The sequence below is a fragment of the Heterocephalus glaber genome, unplaced genomic scaffold, assembly GCF_053883595.1.
Source record: "Heterocephalus glaber isolate CG9 unplaced genomic scaffold, H.glaber_assembly_v1.0 deba00001479, whole genome shotgun sequence".
NCBI lineage: Eukaryota > Metazoa > Chordata > Mammalia > Rodentia > Bathyergidae > Heterocephalus > Heterocephalus glaber.
The window spans coordinates 892,348-913,211 of NW_028258316.1; the positions used below are offsets into that span (position 1 = coordinate 892,348).

The window sequence follows — 20,864 nt, forward strand, 5'->3', positions numbered from 1 at the left end:
AAAAACAAAACACAACAGAACAGAAGAATTTCAAGTATAAGTTTAACTTTATCAGAGCAGAAGCTGGGCTCCCATTCCAGTCCTGCCCCACTTCTTCATGTGACCCACTGTCTGCTGGTCACCCACCTCCCCAAGGGCAGCTGGACCTGCTGCTGGACTCATCCCCGGATGCTCACACCCGCCTGAGCTGTGTAGGGGCTGCAGGGACCCCTCAGATGCACCAGGACCCGCGAGACTCAGGCCTGGCTGCTTCCAACCCACGTTAAAACTCCTCATGAGCAGCTGGCAAGGCGGCCCTGGTGTCTGTGGTCTCAGCACTCTGGAAGCTGAGGCAGGAGGACTGCTTGAACCTAAGAGTTGGAGACTAGCTTGGGCAACATTGCAAGCCCAGTCTTAAACGTAAAAACAAGGCCGAGGGATGCAGCTCAGTGGTAGAGAGCTTGGGTAGCATGTGCGAGGTCCTGGGCTCAATCTTTACCCCCTAAACAGCAACGACAAAACCCCAAAGCTCCTTGTAGGAAAACTGCTTGGATAATGTTCTGGCCCCGGGTGCCTCCTGCTCGCTGCGCCCCAGGATCCCTTTCCCATCTGCCTTTCCTAACCACTGACCAGGACGCTCTACCTTATGCACCCCATCAGTGCCACTTGGTCATAGTGACCCATTTGCTTGGGACACGGGGCGTCCCTGGGGGTCTCAGCGGTCCCGAGATGGAGCGCTGGCTCTCGGAGTGGAGGCTTCCGGAGGCCCCGCGCCCAGCCGCCCTCACCCTGGCCACGTCCACAGGAGGTTCCCGCCTGGGGTGCCTTGGCAGGAGTCCCCTAACGGGATGGGCAGGGTGCAGGGCTGGGCCCGGGAGAAGCGCTGGGCAAGCAGACCCGCATTCAGAAAGGCGGCGAGCGGGCCTGGGGTGCGGCCCGGGCGCCCCCTGGCGGGCTTGGGCTTGAACGCGGGGCGTCGCCTTTAAGCGGGGGTGGCGCGGGCCGGCGCTGGTCCCAACGCCCCGCCCCATCCCGCGCGGGCGCTGCCGAGCGGCGCGAGCGGGCGGCGGGGCCCGGCGGGGCAGGCAGAGGAGCGGCCGCGGCGCTAGGCGCGACGCCCGCCATGGGCTTCCTGCACCAGCTGCAGCTGCTGCTCTGGAAGAACGTGACGCTCAAGCGCCGGAGCCCGGTGAGCCCCGCCAGGCCCGCGGCCCGCGCCACGCGCACGTGCGGCGCCGACCCCTCCCCGCGCCCCGCGCCCGCGCCCGGCCCGGGGTCCCCGCCGCCCGCGGACACCCGCGCCGGGAGGCTGAGTCACTGGCCGCCGCGGGTGGGGCCCGGACTGCGGCTCACGGAGGCGCTGGGCCCGGCTGCCTCCCCACCCCGCTCCGAGGCCAGGGCTCTGGGCCGCCCGAGCGCTGCGGGGACCCGGCCTCCCCTCCCGCCGCCGCTCTGCCCTTGGGGCGAGTTGGTGCCCCCGTCGTCCTCCCCCCCCCGCCTCCTCCGCGCTCTCCTCCGCCCTCCTCCTCCACCCCATCCTCCCCCTCCTGGCACGTCCACAGCCCTCGCTCCTGCTTTCTCACCACCCTGATGTCCTTGTGCCAGCCTCGCCCGGCACCCCTGTGTCCTTTGGGGGCCGATGTCCTCAGGGGGACCCACTTGCTGACCTCAGGCCTCTCCAGGGCCCGGGTCCTGCTTCGGGCGGCGGTGACCCCAGACAGCCCGCACTGGGCCCTGAGCCACCTGACACGAGAGCTGTCAGGGGCAGGAGTTGCAGGTGCCACACCGGCGTCCACTTGTTCTCCCTGTGCTGACCTCAGGAGACCAGAGAGCCCTGGGCCAGCCTGGGTTTGTTCTGGCCCTTGGGATTTCCCAGGGCAAGGTGCAGAGTCCGGAGCTTAGGAGGGGCAGGGTTGAGCTGCTCCTGCTGCGTCTTGGGCTCCTCATCCGGAAGGGCTTCAAAGTCCACAGCAGGGACCTGGGGCACCGGAAAGTTGGGGTGGCCATCATCACCACCGCCTGGCAGGGTTCCCTTGCTCACCTGGCCCTGGCAGGGAGCCAGACGTGGGGCACCCCGTGGCATAGTGCCCAGGGCCAGGTTGCAAGAAGTCTGCCGGACCGGGTCTGCAGCTCCAGCTGCTGGGTCACCAGAGACAGCAGGGTGGCCTGGAAGCAGGCCTGGAATCAGCCCCAGGCAGGTGCTTATCGAGAAGGGCCCTCAGGCCAGGGAGCAGTGTGGCCCTTGCACTCAGGGAGTATCTCAAGGCTCAGGGAAGGGAGCAGTGGCCTGTGGGGGCAGCTGGCAGCGCCTGCTGTCTCCCCAGGAGTGGCCCAGCCTGCCTGGTTGGGCTGCGCCCAGAACCCTTTCCAGGAGCTCAGGCTGCTGTGGAGCTCTTCGGCTGCCTCGAGGGAGCACCGAGCCCTTGCTGGGGCTGGGCCGGCTGGTCCCTCTGTCCTGGGCAGGTGATGGGCTTTGAAGCTGGGCTCTAGGGCAGGACTTGGTGGGTGGAGGCTTTGCCCTGCCTACAGGGTGGCACACTGGGGCAGAGGTACAGCTGTTCAGAGCTGAGTGTCGGGAGGGGCAGAACCCGGGACCTCTGCCTTATATGCTTCCTCCTTCCAAGTGCAGTGCGTCAGTTTCTCTGTCTGTGAGTGTGGCCTGTGCCCTCTTAGGTAGCCAGACCTGGGCCTACCCTGCGGCCCCAGGCTGCCCTTGGTGGGGAGACAGGGTCCTTGTCACTGAGTAGCCGGGGTGCAGGGTCTCCCCGTGTCCCCACTGAAGAGGAGGCTCAGGCTACAGGGAGAGCCTCAGGCCTAGGGTGGGTATCCAGGCCGTGACATGACAAGGGGACATGGGGCTGGTGTTAAGGGACTGAGGCTGGGCCCCTGCAGCCCCCAGGTGGTTCTGGACCTGTGCCGCCTGTCTGTAACCAGATGCCCCTGTGGCCACCTGCCTGCTGCCCCGCCAACCAGGACTCTCCTCCCCCTCCTGCAGCTCATGCGCAGCTGTTGCTATGGAGATGGGGAGCAGCCCGGCCTGTTGCTGCAGTTGCAGTGGTGGAGGGGCCCGGTGGCACCTAGGCAGGGACCCGGCCTCTGGTTCCCTTCACCCTGGGGGTGTGGCCCTGGGGCACCCGCAGCACCTCCTTGCTGGCCCTGGCCCGGATGCTGGTTGGGAAGGGGGTGGAGGCTGGCACTGGCTGGGGCGGGCGTGGGGTGCGGACACACAGCATGGTGTTCCAGATCACAGAGCTCTATTGTCAGAGCACCCTGGACACAGCTGGCATGGGCTGGAGCAGCCACGCAGAGCACTGATGTTTCGGGTGGGGTGAGGGTGGAGGGAATCCGGGGCCTCTGTGAAGACCCAAGGGCCCCCTCTGTCCTGTGGGTCGGGGGCTGGTCTGGAGCGGCTCCCGCCGAGCCTGGCCAGCCCCCTGGCCTGGGCTGGGGTGGATCTGGTATGGGGAGTCCTTCCTTTTCCAGTGGAACGGGGGAGGAATCCTGGCCTTTCTCTCCACCGGGCTCACCTTGCAGCCCAGTCCCAGGTGGCAGAGGTGGCAGGGTGAGAAGCCAGGGCAGAGAGGGGCCCCTCAGCCTCGGGGACCAGGTCTTTCCGGAGGCTCAGGGCCCTAGCTCGGGCTGGGCCTGCCCACACCAGGCCTTGTCTGCCCTCCCCTTTGTGGGGGAGGAGGGTGCCCTGTGGGTGTGCGGCAGCTCAGGCAGGTGGACTGCATGTGGCTTCGATGGCTCCAGGCTCCTGTCCAGGTCACTGAGCAGGAAGGGGAGGATCTGGCAGACGCACAGGGCAGGGTGGGCCCCAAGTTGGTGGATATGCTTCTGCTGGCCCAGGGCTCCTCAGAGGGCAGGGGGTTCCCAGTGTGGCTGGCAGGACCTGGGCGGGGGACAGGAGACCTGATTCGATGGCCGTAGACAGGGCTCCCTTCTTGGTGCGCTAGAAGGGACCTGAAGGGCTTGTGCGGACCTCCCTGGCCCCTGGGGCACACGGCCGGGGCGGGGCTGCCCTGCTGGGAGGTGGGGGAGGCCCGGGTACCTGCATGGTGGCCTCACTTGGCCCGCCCTTTCCAGTGGGTCCTGGCCTTTGAGATCTTCATCCCGCTTGTCCTCTTCTTCATCCTGCTGGGGCTTCGGCAGAAGAAGCCCACCATCTCTGTGAAGGAAGGTGAGGTGGCAGGCGTGGCGGGACCGCAGGTGGGAGGGCCATGGGTGTGTCCCGCCCTGGCTTCCCCCAGGTGTGGGCCTTGTGCCTGCTCCCAAATGGCTGTGGAGGTTGTGGCCAGCGTAGAGGCGGGGGAAGACGCCGGTGCCCATCCCTATGAGCTCGGCACTCACCGGTCTCCTCTGTTCTGTTTTGACCGGTCCCCACCCTGCATGGTCTTGTTCTCCTCGGCCGGCCCGCATGCAGTGTGTAAGTGAGCGGCTGCCACCTTGCTGGCTGGGTGCCAGCTGCAGGAAGGCCTGGCGGGGCCTCCTGGTGCAGCTTGAGCCCCCCTCCTGCTTGCATTAACAGCCCTCCCAGGCCGCGTGGCAGGGTCCTGCAGAGCCCCCTGCCTGCGGCCAGGAGCAGCTGGCTCACAAGCTGGGGCGGTGGATGGTCTTGTGGAGGGGCGTGGGCAGTGAAGGCCCAGAGGCCTGGGAAGGCCAGTGAAGGCCTGGCCGCAGTTGGTGCCCTGCTCAAGCCATGGGGGCCATCTCCCCACTAGTGCCTCTGGGGTCCGCCTAGCCCTGTCTTCTGGGGAAGGGGGCATCTGGGCTCGCCTGGGCTGGGTCAGCCTGGGTGTTTCAGATTCCTGCAGGCTCCTGCACTCGCTCTGCTAACCAGCTGACCCAAGAGGTCAGAGGTCACTGCCCAGCAGGGGTCCCTGTCTGCCCCCCCCGGGCTCTGTGGGCAGTGCCACACCTGAATTGCTTTGCATGGTGGTGCCAGGGCATTTTGAGGGGAGAGTGATACTTGGGGGGTTCTAGGGAAAGGGTGGCAGGTGGCCCTGTGACCTCTGATCTACTAGAGTCACGTGCACTACAGCTTGTGGCCTTGGCCTAGCTGGAGGGTCAGTTGCTCTGTCCCCACCCACGTCTCCTCCCTGAAGCTGCCTTTCCTTCCTGATTTTTCTTCCCCCACCTGTGTCCCTCCCCCCATTCCCCTCCCCACCCCTCCAGCCTTCTACACAGCCGCACCCCTGACCTCTGCTGGCATCCTGCCTGTCATGCAGTCGCTGTGCCCGGATGGCCAGCGGGATGAATTCGGCTTCCTGCAGTATGCCAACTCCACGTGAGTCCCTGCCCCTGTCCCCTGGGAGCTGGGAGCTGGGAGCTGGGAGCTGGGAGCTGGGAGTCCCACCCCGCCCCCAGCCCCTCTGAGTGGGTGACAGGCCTGGTGATGCAGGGTCACGCAGCTGCTGGAGCGCCTCAGCCGCGTGGTCGAAGAGGGCAACCTGTTCGACCCTGCGAGGCCCAGCCTGGGCTCAGAGCTCGAGACCTTGCGCCAGCACCTGGAAGCCCTTAGCCTGGGCCCGGGCACCTGGGACAGCCACCTGGATGGATCTGCAGGTGCGCTGAGAGGGGAGTGCTGGGCCTGGGGGCTGCTGCGTCTCCCTGGTCACAGCCTGGCTCTGCCCCGGGTCCCTGCATTGCAGTGCCCAGTTCCCCACAAGTGTACCTGGGGCGGGCCTGGCTGAGCTGCTTGCATGTTGTGGGCTGGGACTACCTTGCTGAGGTCAGAACCAGCCTTCAGCCCCATCCACCTGCCTGTCCAGTGCCCTTCTCTCTGGATTCGGTGGCCAGGGACCCGCAGGAGCTCTGGCGGTTCCTGATGCAGAACCTGTCACTGCCCAACAGCACAGCACAGGCCCTCCTGGCTGCCCATGTGGACCCACCCGAGGTGAGGTGGGGTGTGCATGGGCCATGTTCCTCTGCCCTCCTCATGCCCCCTGGTTGCAGCAGACGGGCAACAAGGGTTCTGGAGCCCTCCTGGCTGAGCCATGTCCCCTGCCCCCAGGTCTACCGGCTGCTTTTTGGCCCTTTGCCCACCCTGGATGGGGCGTCAGGCTTCCCCAGGGGTCAGGAGCCTTGGAGCCAGCTGGGCAGCAGCCGCTTGTCCCAGATGGAGGTGAGCGCCTGTCTGCTGGTGGAGGTGTGCTGCCGTCCTCCCTGGCCCACCTTGGTCGTGTGGGTTTCCTCCTGGGAGTTGGTGGCTGGCGCGAAGGGCGGTAGGGCATTATCTTGAGAGCCCCCTGCGCCGTGGAACCAAGCAGCCCCGAAGCTGGCTGTGGATGGCGCGACACCCTCGGTCTCCTCCTGTTGGCGTCCCCTGACCTGTGTGACCCCAGCTATCCCCTGTGCCCATCCACAGGAGCTGCTGCTGGCCCCTGCCTTCCTGGAGTGGCTCACATGTGGCCCGGGCTCTGGGGACCTGGGCCAAATCCTCACCATGCCCAAGGGGCACCAGCAGGCTCTGCAGGGCTACCAGGATGCTGTGTGCAGCGGGCAGGCTGGGGTGCGTGCCCAGCGCTTCACTGGACTGGCCACAGAGCTCCGGAGCCAGCTGGACATGACCAAGATTGCTCAGCAGGTGAGGTCCTGCCTGCCAGGGGCCCAGGCTGGAGGGGCTGCGGGGTCCCAGGAGGTGTGTGGGGCTGTGGCTGGGTACCCAGTGCCTGCCAATGGCTCATTGCTGCCCGTCTGGCGCCTGGCCTGCGTCTCCAGCCTGGTCACCCCTCCTTCCCCAGCCGAGCTCCTGCTGGTTTCCTCCCTGTTCCACCCTGGCCTTGGTCACCACCTGCAGTCCCCCCGCAAGCCCTTGGTGCCCACAGCCTGCATTGCCCCCTGTGCCCGTCTCTCCCCAGCTGGGCCTGGATGCTCCCAACAGTTCTGATGCCCGGCAGCAGGCCCCGCCCCCGCGGAGGCTCCAGGCGCTTTTAGGGGACCTGCTGGATGCCCAGAAAGCTCTGCAGGACGTGGATGTACTGTCCGCTCTGGCCCTGCTGCTCCCCCAGGGCGCCTGCGCTGGCCGTGCCCCAGCCCCTCCCGCCAGTGGCCCAGGTGGCCCAGCCAATGGCACGGGGACGGCGGTAGGCCCAAGTTCCAATGGCACTGCGGAGGAGGGCGCCCCAGCAGCCCCAGCCCCGGCCTCCCCAGATGCACTGCAAGGGCAGTGCTCCGCCTTTGTGCAGCTCTGGGCCGGACTGCAGCCCATCTTGTGCGGCAACAACCGGTAGGTCTGGGGTGGGGTTGGGGGTCACCAGGAGGGCGTGGGCCTGAACCCCTGGCCTTCCTGACCTGCAGCCTTCACCCTGAGGTCTCTCTGTGATGCCCGTCTCAGCCCGGCCCACACTTAAGCCCCGCCCACACAGCCCCTCTGGGGAAGCCCCGCCCTCCCCTGACGCCCCACCCCCGCCCCAGCACCATCGAACCCGAGGCGCTGCGAAGGGGCAACATGAGCTCTCTGGGCTTCACGAGCAAGGAGCAGCGGAACCTCGGGCTTCTGGTGCACCTCGTGACCAGCAACCCCAAAATCCTGTACGCGCCGGCGGGCTCGGAGGCCGACCGCGTCATACTCAAGGTGCAGGAGCTGGGTCCTGGCTGGAGCCTGAGGCTCGGGTGGGGCTCTGCAGGCCAGGGAGCCCCGCACAGAGGCGGCTCTGTAGGGTCCACACAGGCAGGGTGGCTCCGTGTGGGGCCTGGGGCCCAGCCTCAGCCGTGATGGCTCTGCAGGTGGGGCCCTGGGGGGCTGCAGGCTTCAAGGTGCAGAGGCCCCTGGCTGCTCCCCCTTGGAGGCTCCCTGGGGTGGAAGAGGCTGTGTCTGGGTGGTGGTGGGGTTGCAGCCTGGGGGAAGGACCTGTCCCGAACAGGAAGCCAAAAGGGCCTGGGAGGGGGCAGCCTGCGGGTAGAGCCAAGTTCTGGAGCTGAGGGTCCCTGGGATGGGGATGGGGAGATGATGGCCGAGCATCAGGGCACCCCAAGGACATGCTGGGAGGGACATGGAGGAGGGGCTGGGATGGCACAGCTAGAGCCGGGTGGGGGCTGGGTGATGGGCAGAGGGAGGTGGGGGCCTCTGGATGGAATTCGGCGGGCAGGTGAGGGAGCAGAGAACCCCATGCCAGTGGGGCCCGTCCTGGAGCCCATGTCCTCCATCCCCTCCACAGGCCAATGAGACCTTTGCCTTCGTGGGCAACGTGACACACTACGCCCAGGTCTGGCTCAACATTTCGGCAGAGATCCGCAGCGTGCTGGAGCAGGGCCGTCTGCAGCAACACCTGCACTGGCTGCAGCAGGTGCGGAGTGTGGGAGGGGTGGTGGTGAGGACCCCGAGCAGCGCCTGGAGCCCCCCACCAGAGGGCTCACCCGCTCGGCCGGCCCTCCACCCGCAGTACGCGGCGGAGCTGCGGCTGCACCCGGAGGCACTGAACTTGTCGCTGGAGGAGCTGCCGCCTGCCCTGCGCCAGGACAACTTCTCGCTGCCCAACGGCACAGCCCTCCTGCAGCAGCTGGGCACGATCGACAACGCCGCCTGCGGCTGGATCCGGTTCATGTCCAAGGTGGGCAGGACAGCTGTGGGGGCCAGCAGGCTACGCCCCAGCCCTGCACCTGCCCAGGGGCTCCAACGATGTCCCTCCTCCAGGTGAGCGTGGACATCTTCAAGGGCTTCCCTGATGAGGAGAGCATTGTCAACTACACGCTCAACCAGGCCTACCAAGACAACGTCACCGTGTTTGCCAGTGAGTGGCCTGCCCGGGGCTCCGCGCCCGTGTCCCGCAGCCCTGCTTCCTGCCAGGCGGCCCTGCCCCTCCTTTGCCCCCAACCCTCGTCCTTGTGCCTGGGCCTCCCCAGCCGGCTCTCGCTCTGGTCCCACCACACAGCACCCCTCAGTTCTGTCCTGCATAGCCCCCACTTCAAGACCAGGCCCCGTTAGCCCGCCCCATCTCCGTGCCCAGGTGTCATCTTCCAGACGCGGAAGGACGGCTCGCTCCCGCCCCATGTGCACTACAAGATCCGGCAGAACTCCAGCTTCACAGAGAAAACCAACGAGATCCGCCGTGCCTACTGGCGGCCGGGCCCCAACACTGGTGGCCGCTTCTACTTCCTCTACGGCTTTGTGTGGATCCAGGGTGAGGGGTGCAGCCCAGGGCCGGTGGGGTGGGAGGGGCCAGCCGGGCGCTGACTGCTGACCCCTCCCCCCACGCAGACATGATGGAGCGGGCCATCATCAACACCTTCGTGGGGCATGACGTTGTGGAGCCCGGCAACTACGTGCAGATGTTCCCCTACCCCTGCTACACGCGGGACGAGTGAGTGCAGGCCGTGGGGCTGGGGGTCGCTGGCTCGGCCCGCAGAGCCCCTCACACCCCTGTTCCTCAGCTTCCTGTTTGTCATCGAGCACATGATGCCGCTGTGCATGGTGATCTCCTGGGTGTACTCGGTGGCCATGACCATCCAGCACATTGTGGCGGAGAAGGAGCACCGGCTGAAGGAGGTGGGCCGGGGGCCAGTGCAGCACCCTGCTTCCACCCTGCTGCCAGGGTGGGCCGGGGGTCCTTCCTGGGTGGGCGCTGCCCCAAGGTGCTGCTGCGCCCACCCCACAGGTGATGAAGACCATGGGCCTCGACAATGCCGTGCACTGGGTGGCCTGGTTCATCACGGGCTTCGTGCAGCTGTCCATCTCTGTGACCGCGCTCACTGCCATCCTCAAGTACGGCCAGGTGCTCATGCACAGCCACGTGCTCATCATCTGGCTCTTCCTCGCCGTCTATGCGGTGGCCACCATCATGTTCTGGTGAGCCCTGGTGAGGCGGGGCGCCCGTGTCGTGGGGACACCCCCTGGAGCCATGCTGATGGCCACCTGGCCCGTCTGCTGCAGCTTCCTGGTGTCCGTGCTGTACTCCAAGGCCAAGCTGGCGTCCGCCTGTGGCGGCATCATTTACTTCCTGAGCTACGTGCCCTACATGTACGTGGCAATCCGAGAGGAGGTGGCTCACGACAAGATCACTGCTTTTGAAAAGTGCATTGCGGTGAGGGCAAGGGCAGGGGCAAGCGGACGGGCGGGGGGCGGGGGGTGCCAGGTGGGGGGCACTGACACCACCACCCCTCAGTCCCTGATGTCCACGACAGCCTTTGGCCTGGGCTCCAAGTACTTCGCGCTGTATGAGGTGGCAGGCGTGGGCATCCAGTGGCACACGTTCAGCCAGTCCCCAGTGGAAGGGGATGACTTCAACCTGCTCCTTGCTGTCACCATGCTGATGGTGGACACAGTTGTCTACGGCGTGCTCACGTGGTACATCGAGGCCGTGCACCCAGGTACTGACCTGTCTGTGGAAGGGCAGGGGAGAGGCCAGAGGAGGATCCCCAGCCAGTGAGGGGCCAGCCCTCTGGGCTGCCTCCCAAAGGCAGTGGGGGGCCCCTGGGTGGGCACATGGCCCACAGGATGCAGTCACCCCCAGGCCCTAGGTCAGCCTCCCCTCCCCTCCCCGACCCCCAGGCATGTACGGGCTGCCCCGGCCCTGGTACTTCCCACTGCAGAAGTCCTATTGGCTGGGCAGTGGGCGGGCAGAGGCGTGGGAGTGGAGCTGGCCCTGGGCACGTGCCCCCCGCCTCAGCATCATGGAGGAGGACCAGGCCTGCGCGATGGAGAGCCGGCGCTTCGGTGAGGCCTGAGCCCGAGTGCTAGCCCGGCGGGTGCTGGGTTTGGGTCCTGGGCTGGCTCAGCTCTGCCTGCACCTTGCTAACCTGTGGCTGTGTACAGAGGAGACCCGAGGCATGGAAGAGGAGCCCACCCACCTGCCCTTGGTTGTGTGTGTGGACAGGCTCACCAAGGTCTACAAGAATGACAAGAAGCTGGCCCTCAACAAGCTGAGCCTCAACCTGTATGAGAACCAGGTGGTCTCCTTCCTGGGCCACAACGGCGCGGGCAAGACCACCACCATGTGAGAACCGAGCGTTGCTTCTCTCGGTGCAGGAAAGGTGGGGTCCCGCAGGGTGGACCCTGATGTTCGTTGCCTCCCACCAGGTCCATACTGACTGGCCTGTTCCCACCCACCTCGGGCTCGGCCACCATCTACGGGCACGACATCCGCACAGAGATGGACGAGATCCGCAAGAACCTGGGCATGTGTCCTCAGCACAACGTGCTCTTCGACAGGCTCACAGTGGAAGAGCATCTCTGGTTCTACTCGAGGCTCAAGAGCATGGCTCAGGGGGAGATCCGCAAGGAGATGGACAAGTGAGTGGGTCGGGCCGGGCCCAGAGGGGGCCTGGGTGGGCGGGGAGGGGAGAGGGCCAGGGCGTAGAGCAGGGGCGCCTGGGGAGGAGCAGGGCCAGCAGGCTGTTCAGACCCAGAGCGTGCAGTGGGCAGAGGGCTGGCTCTCGGGGTCGGCCTGTCGCCCTGCAGCCTATGGCCCCCCTGCCGTCCCTAGGATGATCGAGGACCTGGAGCTCTCCAACAAGCGGCACTCGCTGGTGCAGACGCTGTCGGGCGGCATGAAGCGCAAGCTCTCGGTGGCCATTGCCTTTGTGGGCGGCTCCCGTGCCATCATCCTGGACGAGCCCACGGCGGGCGTGGACCCCTATGCCCGCCGCGCCATCTGGGACCTCATCCTGAAGTACAAGCCAGGTGTGTGGGGCGCCCAGCTGGTGCAGGCGTCGCGGGCATCCTGGCCGCCCCACCTGGCCCTGAGCTGCCCGTGTCTGGACGGCCCCCAGGGCGCACCATTCTCCTGTCCACGCACCACATGGACGAGGCCGACCTGCTGGGGGACCGCATTGCCATCATCTCCCACGGGAAGCTCAAGTGCTGCGGCTCCCCCCTCTTCCTCAAGGGCGCCTACGGCGACGGGTACCGCCTCACGCTGGTCAAGCGGCCTGCCGAGCCCGGGGCCCCCCCAGGTCTGTGCCGAGGCTGCCCAAGCAGGCCTGGGGCCACCCCCCCAGGACCCCCTGCCGCGGACCCCCCGGTGGAGCGTGGCTGCTCCCCTCCCTCGGCCTAGGATGCCCGGTGGGCTTTGCCCCTCATTTCATGCCCCCATCTGGACCGGTGGGTTCCCTTTGGGGTTCCTCTTCCCTCGCCACCCAGTGAAGCCCTTCCCTGCTCCCCCTCCCTCCCCAGAGCCAGGCCTGGCATCCAGCCCCCCGGGTCGGGCACCGCTGAGCAGCTGCTCAGAGCCCCAGGTGTCCCAGTTCATCCGAAAGCATGTGGCGTCTTGCCTGCTGCTGTCAGACACGAGCACCGAGCTCTCCTATGTCCTGCCCAGCGAGGCGGCCCAGAAGGGGGGCTTTGAACGCCTCTTCCAGGTACCAGGCCCTTGCACAGCCGTGGGGGCAGGGAAAGCGGCTCTGCTGCTCTGTGTCCGCAGTGCTGGCTTCACCTCGCCCTCCACAGCACCTGGAGCACAGCCTGGACACGCTGTGCCTCAGCAGCTTCGGGCTGATGGACACCACCCTGGAGGAGGTGTTCCTCAAGGTGTCCGAGGAGGACCAGTCCCTGGAGAACAGCGAGGCCGGTGAGAGCCCCAGGTGCCTCTGGGCCGCCTGCCCTTCCACTCTCAGGGCCTGCACTCGGCCTGGGCATCTCCTCCTGGTCTCTGGGGTGGCTCCCTGAGGTGGCTTGGTGGCCACAGGTCCTGGACACGTGGGCAGCCCGGGAGCTGGGGCTGGGTGGACCTGGGGCAGGTGGCCTTGGCCACTCTCAGCTCTGCTGTCCCCTCTGGCCCGGCAGACATGAAGGAGTCCAGGAAGGACGTGCTGCCTGGGCCAGAGGACCCAGGGTCTGGGGAGAATCAGTGCAGCAACCTGGCCCGATGCTCAGAGCTGACCCAGTCCCAGGCATCGCTGCAGTCGGCGTCTTCAGTGGGCTCTGCCCGAGGCGATGCGGGGGGTGGCTACCCCGACGTCTATGGTGACTACAGGCCGCTCTTTGACAACCTGCAGGACCCGGACAATGTCAGCTTGCAAGGTGGGGCTAGCTGGGTGAGGCCAGGTGGGCATGGGGTGGTGTGGGGCTGCCCACTGAGCCACCCTCTCCGTGCAGAGGCCGAGGCGGAGACCCTGGCGTGTGTGGGCCAGGGCAGCCACAAACTGGAGGGCTGGTGGCTGAAGGTGCGGCAGTTCCACGGGCTACTGGTCAAGCGCTTCCACTGCGCCCGCCGCAACTCCAAAGCACTCTGCTCGCAGATCCTGCTGCCTGCCTTCTTCGTCTGTGTGGCCATGACGGTGGCCCTGTCTGTCCCCGAGATCGGTAAGGCCACCTGGTCTGGCGCAGGGCGGGGCGGGGCCGTGGCCGACATCCAGCCCCAGTGGGTGCTGGGCCCTCCTTCCAGCCTCCTGGGGGACCCTGCCTGCTCTGGATCTCACCCGGGGCCCAGACCCCAAACCTGGGCACTCTGGGGACCCCTGGCTGGTGGTCAGACCCTGCTCAGGGGCTCCTGCTCACCCGCAGGTGACCTGCCGCCGCTAGTCCTGTCGCCCTCCCAGTACCACAACTACACCCAGCCCCGAGGCAACTTCATCCCCTATGCCAGCGAGGAGCGCCGGGAATACCGGTGAGGCCTCAGCGGGGTGGCCCTCAGGGAGGGCGGACAGGTGCTCCAGCTCACACTGTTGTGCTCTCCGCTAGCCTGCAGCTGTCCCCGGATGCTAGCCCCCAGCAGCTGGTGAGCACGCTCCGGCTGCCCTCAGGTGTGGGTGCCACCTGCGTGCTCAAGTCTCCTGCCAACGGCTCCCTGGGGCCCACACTGAACCTGAGCAGCAGGGAGTCCCGTGTGCTGGCCGCCAGGTTCTTTGACAGCATGTGCCTAGAGTCCTTCACTCAGGGGCTCCCGCTGTCCAACTTCGTGCCACCCCCTCCCTCGCCCGCCCCGTCCGACTCACCGGTGTCCCTGGATGAGGACCTGCTGCCGGCCGGGAACACCTCCCTGCCACCCACTGCCGGGCCAGGTACCGGCTCTCGGGGATGTGGGGTGCATGACCCGGGAGGGCTCCATCTCTGCCTCACTGTGCCGCGTTGCCCCCACAGAGACGTGGACTTCGGTGCCCTCCCTGCCACGCCTGGTGCGGGAGCCTGTCCGCTGCACCTGCTCCACACAGGGCACTGGCTTCTCCTGCCCCAGCAGCGTGGGTGGGCACCCACCCCAGATGCGAGTGGTCACGGGTGACATCTTGATGGACATCACAGGCCACAATGTCTCTGAGTATCTCCTGTTCACCTCCGACCGCTTCCGGCTGCACCGGTGAGCCAGGTGGGGCGGTTGTGCACAAGGGGTCGCCAGGCACTGCTCACCAGGTTCACTTCCTCTCCCACCTGCCCACCTGCAGGTATGGTGCCATCACCTTTGGCAACATCCAGAAGTCCATCCCGGCCTCATTCGGTGCCCGAGCCCCGCCCATGGTGCGGAAGATCGCAGTGCGCAGGGTGGCCCAGGTGAGCTGCCACCCGGGCGCTCAGCTGGTGTGTGGCCCTTGTCGCTCAGGGGCCTCTCTGAGCCCGTTCCTTCTGCAGGTGCTCTACAACAACAAGGGCTACCACAGCATGCCCACCTACCTCAACAGCCTCAACAATGCCATCCTGCGTGCCAACCTGCCCAAGAGCAAAGGCAACCCTGCAGCCTATGGTGAGTGGGCCATGGTGGGCTTGGGGGAGCCCAGTGGGGTGACGGGGCTGGCGCAGCAGGGCCTGAGGCTGCCCTCCCTGTGTGCAGGCATCACCGTGACCAACCACCCCATGAACAAGACAAGTGCCAGCCTCTCCCTGGATTACCTGTAGGTGGGGCAGGGCACGGGGGGTGGTACCCACAGCTCCCCAGAGCACCGTGCCCGGCTGAGCACTGCCTCCCCTAGGCTGCAGGGCACGGACGTGGTCATCGCCATCTTCATCATCGTGGCCATGTCCTTTGTGCCAGCCAGCTTCGTGGTCTTCCTGGTGGCCGAGAAGTCCACCAAGGCCAAGCATCTGCAGTTTGTCAGCGGCTGCAACCCCGTCATCTACTGGCTGGCTAACTATGTGTGGGACATGGTGTGTCCCTGCCTTCCGCCCCGTCCCAGCCCCGACTCCCACCCCAAACAGTCGCCCTGGACCTCACTCTCCGCCCCGGACCTTGCCAGCTGACCCCGACCTCACCAGCTGCCCCTGCCTCTGCAGCTCAACTACCTGGTCCCTGCCACCTGCTGTGTCATCATCCTGTTCGTGTTCGACCTGCCAGCCTACACATCACCCACCAACTTCCCTGCGGTGCTGTCCTTGTTCCTGCTCTATGGGTAAGGCCGGGGCTGTAGGCGGCTGTGGTTGCAGGGGCCAGGGCTGGCCGTGACCACGCCCACCTCCCGCAGGTGGTCCATCACCCCCATCATGTACCCAGCCTCCTTCTGGTTTGAGGTGCCCAGCTCGGCCTACGTGTTCCTCATCGTCATCAACCTCTTCATCGGCATCACTGCCACTGTGGCTACCTTCCTGCTGCAGCTTTTCGAGCATGACAAGGTGGGCAGCCGGGCAGGGAAGGGGAGGGGGAGGAAGACAGCAGGGCAGGCCTGGGGCAGCAGTGCCTAGGCTGTACCCACCACCCCGCGACCTCCAGGACCTGAAGATTGTCAACAGCTACCTGAAGAACTGCTTCCTCGTCTTCCCCAACTACAACCTGGGCCACGGGCTCATGGAGATGGCCTACAACGAGTACATCAATGAGTACTACGCCAAGATTGGTGAGGCTGTGCCCGTGGGCGTGGGGTGGGGTGGCAGGCCTGGCTGGGAGCCCTGGAGCCCTGGGCAAGGCGCGCTGGCTCCCAGAGCCCCTGAGCTGGCCATCCCACAGGCCAGTTTGACAAGATGAAGTCCCCCTTCGAATGGGACATCGTCACCCGTGGGCTGGTGGCCATGACCGTCGAGGGCTTCGTGGGCTTCTTCCTCACCCTCATGTGCCAGTACAACTTCCTGCGGCAGCCACAGTGAGTGTGCAGTCCCTGGACGATGATGGGCAGGTGGCCTGGCTGGGCCATGCCTACAGCCAGAGGCCTGAGTGGGCCCTGGCCCCAGGCGTGGGTGGAGGGCAAGGGTAGGCACTGCCACCCTGTTCCCCCAGACGCACACCCGTGTCTACGAAGCCCCCCGTGGAGGACGACATAGATGTGGCCAGTGAGCGGCAGCGAGTGCTTCGCGGGGACGCTGATAATGACATGGTCAAGATTGAGAATCTGACCAAGGTGGGGTGGGAACTGAGGGATGTGAGGGGCGGGGCCAGGCCGGGCGGGGCGGGGCGGGGCTGAGATGGGTGGGGGGAAGGGGCGGGGCTGGTAGGCCGACTGGGTGGAGTCTCCCACCGCTGTGGTTCCTTCCCCTGCCACTGAGCTGAGTGTGAAGTCCCTTTGCCCCCCAGGTATACAAGTCACGGAAGATCGGCCGCATCCTGGCGGTGGACCGCCTGTGCCTGGGTGTGCGTCCAGGCGAGTGCTTTGGCCTGCTGGGTGTCAATGGTGCGGGCAAGACCAGCACCTTCAAGATGCTGACGGGCGACGAGAGCACGACAGGCGGCGAGGCCTTCGTCAACGGGCACAGGTGCGGGCGGGCGCGCGGGGGCGGGCGTGCGGGGGCGGGCGGGGGGCCACGTGACCCACGTGGCCCACGTGCTGACGGCCCCGCGTCCCCAGCGTGCTCAAGGAGCTGCTCCAGGTACAGCAGAGCCTCGGCTACTGCCCGCAGTTTGACGCCTTGTTTGATGAGCTCACGGCGCGAGAGCATCTGCAGCTGTACACGCGGCTGCGCGGCATCCCCTGGAAGGATGAGGCTCGGGTGAGGGGGAAAGGCGGCCCCGGCCCGGGCCCTGGCGTCCCTACGCCCGCGTCAGACAACCCTGCACCTTGTGCCTCCTGTCGACGCTCCCTGTACTTGAGGCCCCCGACTCCCACCCCCAGTGCCCCCCTGATTCCCCCGACCCCGACTCCTGGTGTCCTTGCCAGGTGGTGAAGTGGGCACTGGAGAAACTGGAGCTGACCAAGTATGCAGACAAGCCAGCTGGCACCTACAGCGGCGGCAACAAGCGGAAGCTGTCCACCGCCATCGCGCTCATTGGGTACCCCGCCTTCATCTTCCTGGTGAGTCCCGGGGAGGGTCAGGTACCCTACCCCTGTCCTCCCGGCGAGCTCGGCTAGAGAGGAGCCCGATGGGTCCTGGAGGCTGAGCACTGAAGGGCTGAACCTGACCCCCCCAGGATGAGCCCACCACTGGCATGGACCCCAAGGCACGGCGCTTCCTGTGGAACCTCATTCTCGACCTCATCAAGACAGGGCGCTCAGTGGTGCTGACGTCGCACAGGTGGGCCTCCCTCCCTCCCCTCCCGGTCCTTCACCTGCCGGGCCCTGCAGCCCTTCGGGTGCCAGCTGAGCATGTCTGCCCGCAGCATGGAGGAGTGCGAGGCCCTGTGCACACGGCTGGCCATCATGGTGAACGGGCGCCTGCGCTGTCTGGGCAGCATCCAGCACCTAAAGAACAGGTGAGCGCGGGGCCGGGGATTTAGCTCGGTGGTTCCGGCGCCTGCCTTGCAAGTGCAAGGTCCCGAGTTCGATCCCCGGTACCCCCCCCCAAAAGTAAAAAGAACAGGTGAGTGTGGGCTGGCGTCTGCAGCAGGTGGGGCAGGGGCTGCAGTGTCCCACGGAGCCCTTCCTCCAGGTTTGGGGATGGGTACATGATCACAGTACGGACTAAGAGCAACCAGAGCGTGAAGGACGTGGTGCGGTTCTTCAACCGGAACTTCCCGGAAGCCGTGCTCAAGGTGGGCGGGGACTGGGTGGGGCCTGGGCGGGGCCTGCCGCCGGAGCAGCCCCTGATCCCTCGCCTCTCCCATCCCCAGGAGCGACACCACACGAAGGTGCAGTACCAGCTCAAGTCGGAGCACATCTCGCTGGCCCAGGTGTTCAGCAAGATGGAGCAGGTGGCGGGCGTGTTGGGCATCGAGGACTACTCGGTCAGCCAGACCACGCTGGACAACGTGAGTGCTCCCGCCGCCTGCGCCTCGCCCACCGCGGGCCTTTGGTTGTGCCAGTTCAGGGACAACAGAGGTTTTGTTCGTTCATAAAATCCTTTCCTACACCAGTGTCTTCAAGAGTTCTGCCGAACCTCTGTTCCAGCTGGTTCAGCGTTTCTATTTTAATGTTTAGATCTTCATTTCAATTTTAGTTGAGTGCATGGTGAGAGATACGGGTCTAGTTTTAATCTTTGGCAAGTTGAAGCCCAATTTTTCCAGCACCATTTAACTGCGCGCCCCACCTCGCCCACCCAGGTGTTCGTGAACTTTGCAAAGAAGCAGAGCGACAACCTGGAGCAACAGGAGACAGAGCCGCCCTCTGCTCTCCAGTCCCCACTGGGCCGACTGCTCAGCCTGCTGCGGCCCCGGGCAGCCCCCACCGAGCTCCGGGCCTTCGTGGCAGACGAGCCCGAGGAGCTGGACACAGAGGACGAGGGCCTCATCAGCTTTGAGGAGGAGCGGGTGAGAGCAGTCAGGCCAGCGCAGTTCTCAGGCTCTGGGGGGCGGAGAGCCAGCCACGGGCTGCTTGTGGTCTAGGGGTCAGGGCCGTGAGGGGCCGGCCCCCAGGACTAGGCTGAACCACAAGACTGGGGACAGGCGGAGGAGAGAGGTCACACGGGAGACCTGTGACCCTCTGGAAGCAGCGGTGGGGGGGAACAGACAGTGGCCACCGGCCCGGCAGGAGCCCATGCACCAAGTGCACGCATGCATTGGGAAGACAGGCAAGAAGCCAGGGAGCCCCAGCATCCAGACCAGGGCGGGGTCCAGGGTGAGCACCCCCGGCCCTGGTCCTGCTGGAAGATGACTCCAGCTTCCTGTCTGCTGTCCCAGGCCCAGCTCTCCTTCAACACGGACACGCTCTGCTGACCGAGGAGCAGAGCCCCACAGGCACCTGTGGGGCCAGAAGTCAGGGCGGCCAGGGCCCGACCTGTGTCCCTCAGTGCCACCTGCCAGGCTGAGAGGGAGGCTCGGGACCAGGGCCTCACAGCCTCCAGCTTGTCTCTGGCCTTGCCCTGCGGTTTCCGCAGCTGTCCTCCCTGGTCCTGCCAAAGGCTGGCCCGACCCTGGCCCTGCACACCCTCACCCTGCTTTGCCTTAAAGCCTTGGGGTCTGGCCCGGCCCCTCATCCTGCCCTGCTCTCACTGGGGTGATCTTTGTCCACAGCACCCTGCAGCCAGACCAGTGGCTGCTGGCTGCCCTGGGGCTGGGGCTGCCTAGGGCCTAGGGCAGGTCCGCCTATTTATTTTGCTTTGAGAAGGGGTGCTGGCTGGGCTGTGGCACAGTGTAGTGTCAGTGTCCCTGGGCAGGAAGGGTGAAGCCGGCCCTGGGGCCAGAGAGAGCCAGGCCCCTCCCCGCCCTGCTGCCTCTGCTCCACCCAGCTTGGCCCTGCCCGCCGCCCACCTGGAGCCGGACCTGTACATTGCGCACAGATGTTTGTTTTCAATAAATGATGAAAAGCCTGTGGGGGGCTGCGCCTGTGGGCCTGGGCATCCGGGCAGGGCTGGACATGAGGAGACCGTGGGGAGGCTGAGCATCACTCCCTCCATTCCCCACTCACACCACGGGTCTGCGGTGGGCTTCACAGGGCATTGATGCCCCCGCCTCCTGTCTGTCTCAGTCACTCTGCTGCCAGCAGGACAAAAGCCAAATACCTGCAGCCTAAAGGAGGAGAGGTCCATTTGGGCTCAGTTTCACAGGGTTCAGCCCGGAGTCAGCTGGTGCCAAGGCAGAAGCAGCCTGGTGGAGGGGCCTTGTGGAAGGGAGCTGGTCACCTTGAGGCATCCAGGAAGCAGAGAAGCAAGGAGTGGGGACAGCAGTAAGACCTTGTGGGTCACTCCCTGGTGACAAACCTCTTCTGGCCCAGCCCTCCCTACATACACAGGAGACTCTGGGGCAACATTTTACCTCTAAATCTACCACCATCGGCGCTGCCTTTATGCCAGGGTTCCCCACCCTGTGCTGGGCTAGCCTCATCCTTGGGTAGTGAGGGACACGCCCAGGAGGAGCTGGCCCCAGGCAGGCACTGACAGCTGGGTGGAAGTGGGCAAAGGAAGAGGGTCCGTGTCCAAAGGCTGAGGAGACCTGGGGTCCCGGGGCCACAAGGTCCGCTGGCAGTGGAGCCCCGTGTGTGCCAGACAAAGGGGGCAGTGGTCTGAGGGTCCCGTCTCGGCCCAAGGCTGGGCTGGCATCAGATTCTACCTTAGACCGTTCAAGGGCCTAGGTGGGGTGCAGCAGGAGCCTGGAGCTGTGGGCTCGTGCCCCATGGGGCTGGGCTGGGGGTGAGGAGCAGGTGATGGAGGTGATGGCTGCTCAGCCCCAGAGGGTGGTCCCTGGAGGTGACCCCACTGGAGGGGTAGGGGAGCCATCACCCTGAGCAGGCAGAAGCTGACCCCTGCCAAGTGGACCTCGGGGTCCACAGGGGGCACCGTCCAGCTGGCACCCCGCGAGCCACCATGTGAGCCGCATTGCACCAACTCCTGCCCGGAGAGGGGAGTCCCGGGTGAGTTGCTTCCAACTGCAGAGCTGGTGACAGGGCGTGCTATGTCCCCACCAGCGGTCACCGAGCACTATCCAGACTCAGAGGCTGCAGGAAACCACAGCACACACCCACCTGCCCTCACACGGCTGGCAAGATTGCCTGGCCTCTCCCGATGCCCTCCTCAGCCCTAAGCGATGCCCGAGCAGGCAGCCCCCGCCAGGCACCAGAGTGCAGCGCTGTCCCTCGTTCCCAGTGGCCCTGGCATCTGGGGAAACTTGCTCACTGAAGGTCCTTGTCTGGCCTGCTGGCCCCCTGAGCCCATCCCCACCAGTGTGTGCCTGCCCCTCAGCCAGACAGGTTTGACAGGTGCAGCCACCTGCTGCTGTGTGTGGTCC

The 20,864-nt window shown here is 65.9% G+C and overlaps 1 protein-coding gene across 4 annotated transcripts; it reads left to right on the top strand.

Moving 5' to 3' along the window:
- Positions 1 to 1,014: 1,014 nt before the first annotated feature.
- Positions 1,015 to 19,450, top strand: Abca2 (ATP binding cassette subfamily A member 2). Of its 4 annotated transcripts, none has more exons than XM_004848801.3 (48): positions 1,015 to 1,168; positions 4,066 to 4,159; positions 5,155 to 5,266; positions 5,381 to 5,544; positions 5,751 to 5,875; positions 5,993 to 6,103; positions 6,347 to 6,565; positions 6,840 to 7,207; positions 7,396 to 7,555; positions 8,139 to 8,267; positions 8,364 to 8,531; positions 8,615 to 8,711; positions 8,928 to 9,101; positions 9,179 to 9,281; positions 9,352 to 9,466; positions 9,576 to 9,766; positions 9,851 to 10,001; positions 10,083 to 10,287; positions 10,469 to 10,633; positions 10,733 to 10,913; positions 10,997 to 11,209; positions 11,403 to 11,599; positions 11,689 to 11,871; positions 12,092 to 12,276; positions 12,365 to 12,485; positions 12,701 to 12,937; positions 13,013 to 13,219; positions 13,421 to 13,523; positions 13,598 to 13,917; positions 13,997 to 14,210; positions 14,296 to 14,401; positions 14,480 to 14,591; positions 14,679 to 14,739; positions 14,818 to 14,992; positions 15,119 to 15,234; positions 15,307 to 15,454; positions 15,552 to 15,675; positions 15,786 to 15,918; positions 16,053 to 16,173; positions 16,347 to 16,525; positions 16,618 to 16,759; positions 16,927 to 17,061; positions 17,178 to 17,281; positions 17,367 to 17,459; positions 17,636 to 17,738; positions 17,817 to 17,954; positions 18,246 to 18,452; positions 18,822 to 19,450. In XM_004848801.3, the coding sequence occupies exons 1-48, from the start codon at positions 1,103 to 1,105 to the stop codon at positions 18,855 to 18,857; spliced, it is 7,311 nt and encodes a 2,436-aa protein (XP_004848858.2). In that variant the 5' UTR covers positions 1,015 to 1,102; the 3' UTR covers positions 18,858 to 19,450. The 4 variants fall into 4 exon arrangements, with proteins under 4 accessions (XP_004848858.2, XP_004848855.3, XP_021117293.2 ...); XM_004848798.4 differs by lacking the exon at positions 1,015 to 1,168 and adding an exon at positions 2,645 to 3,541; XM_021261634.2 differs by lacking the exon at positions 1,015 to 1,168 and adding an exon at positions 3,587 to 3,789.
- The last annotated feature ends 1,414 nt before the right edge of the window (positions 19,451 to 20,864 follow it).

Bases quoted from the DNA above. Each gene is read 5' to 3' on its own strand.
- Abca2 (XM_004848798.4), top strand. From the start codon at position 2,819: ATGACAAGGGGACATGGGGCTGGTGTTAAGGGACTGAGGCTGGGCCCC. The intron at 10,914-10,996 runs GTGAGAACCGAG...GCCTCCCACCAG, and splicing joins GCGGGCAAGACCACCACCAT to GTCCATACTGACTGGCCTGT. The intron at 17,955-18,245 runs GTGAGTGCTCCC...TCGCCCACCCAG, and splicing joins GCCAGACCACGCTGGACAAC to GTGTTCGTGAACTTTGCAAA.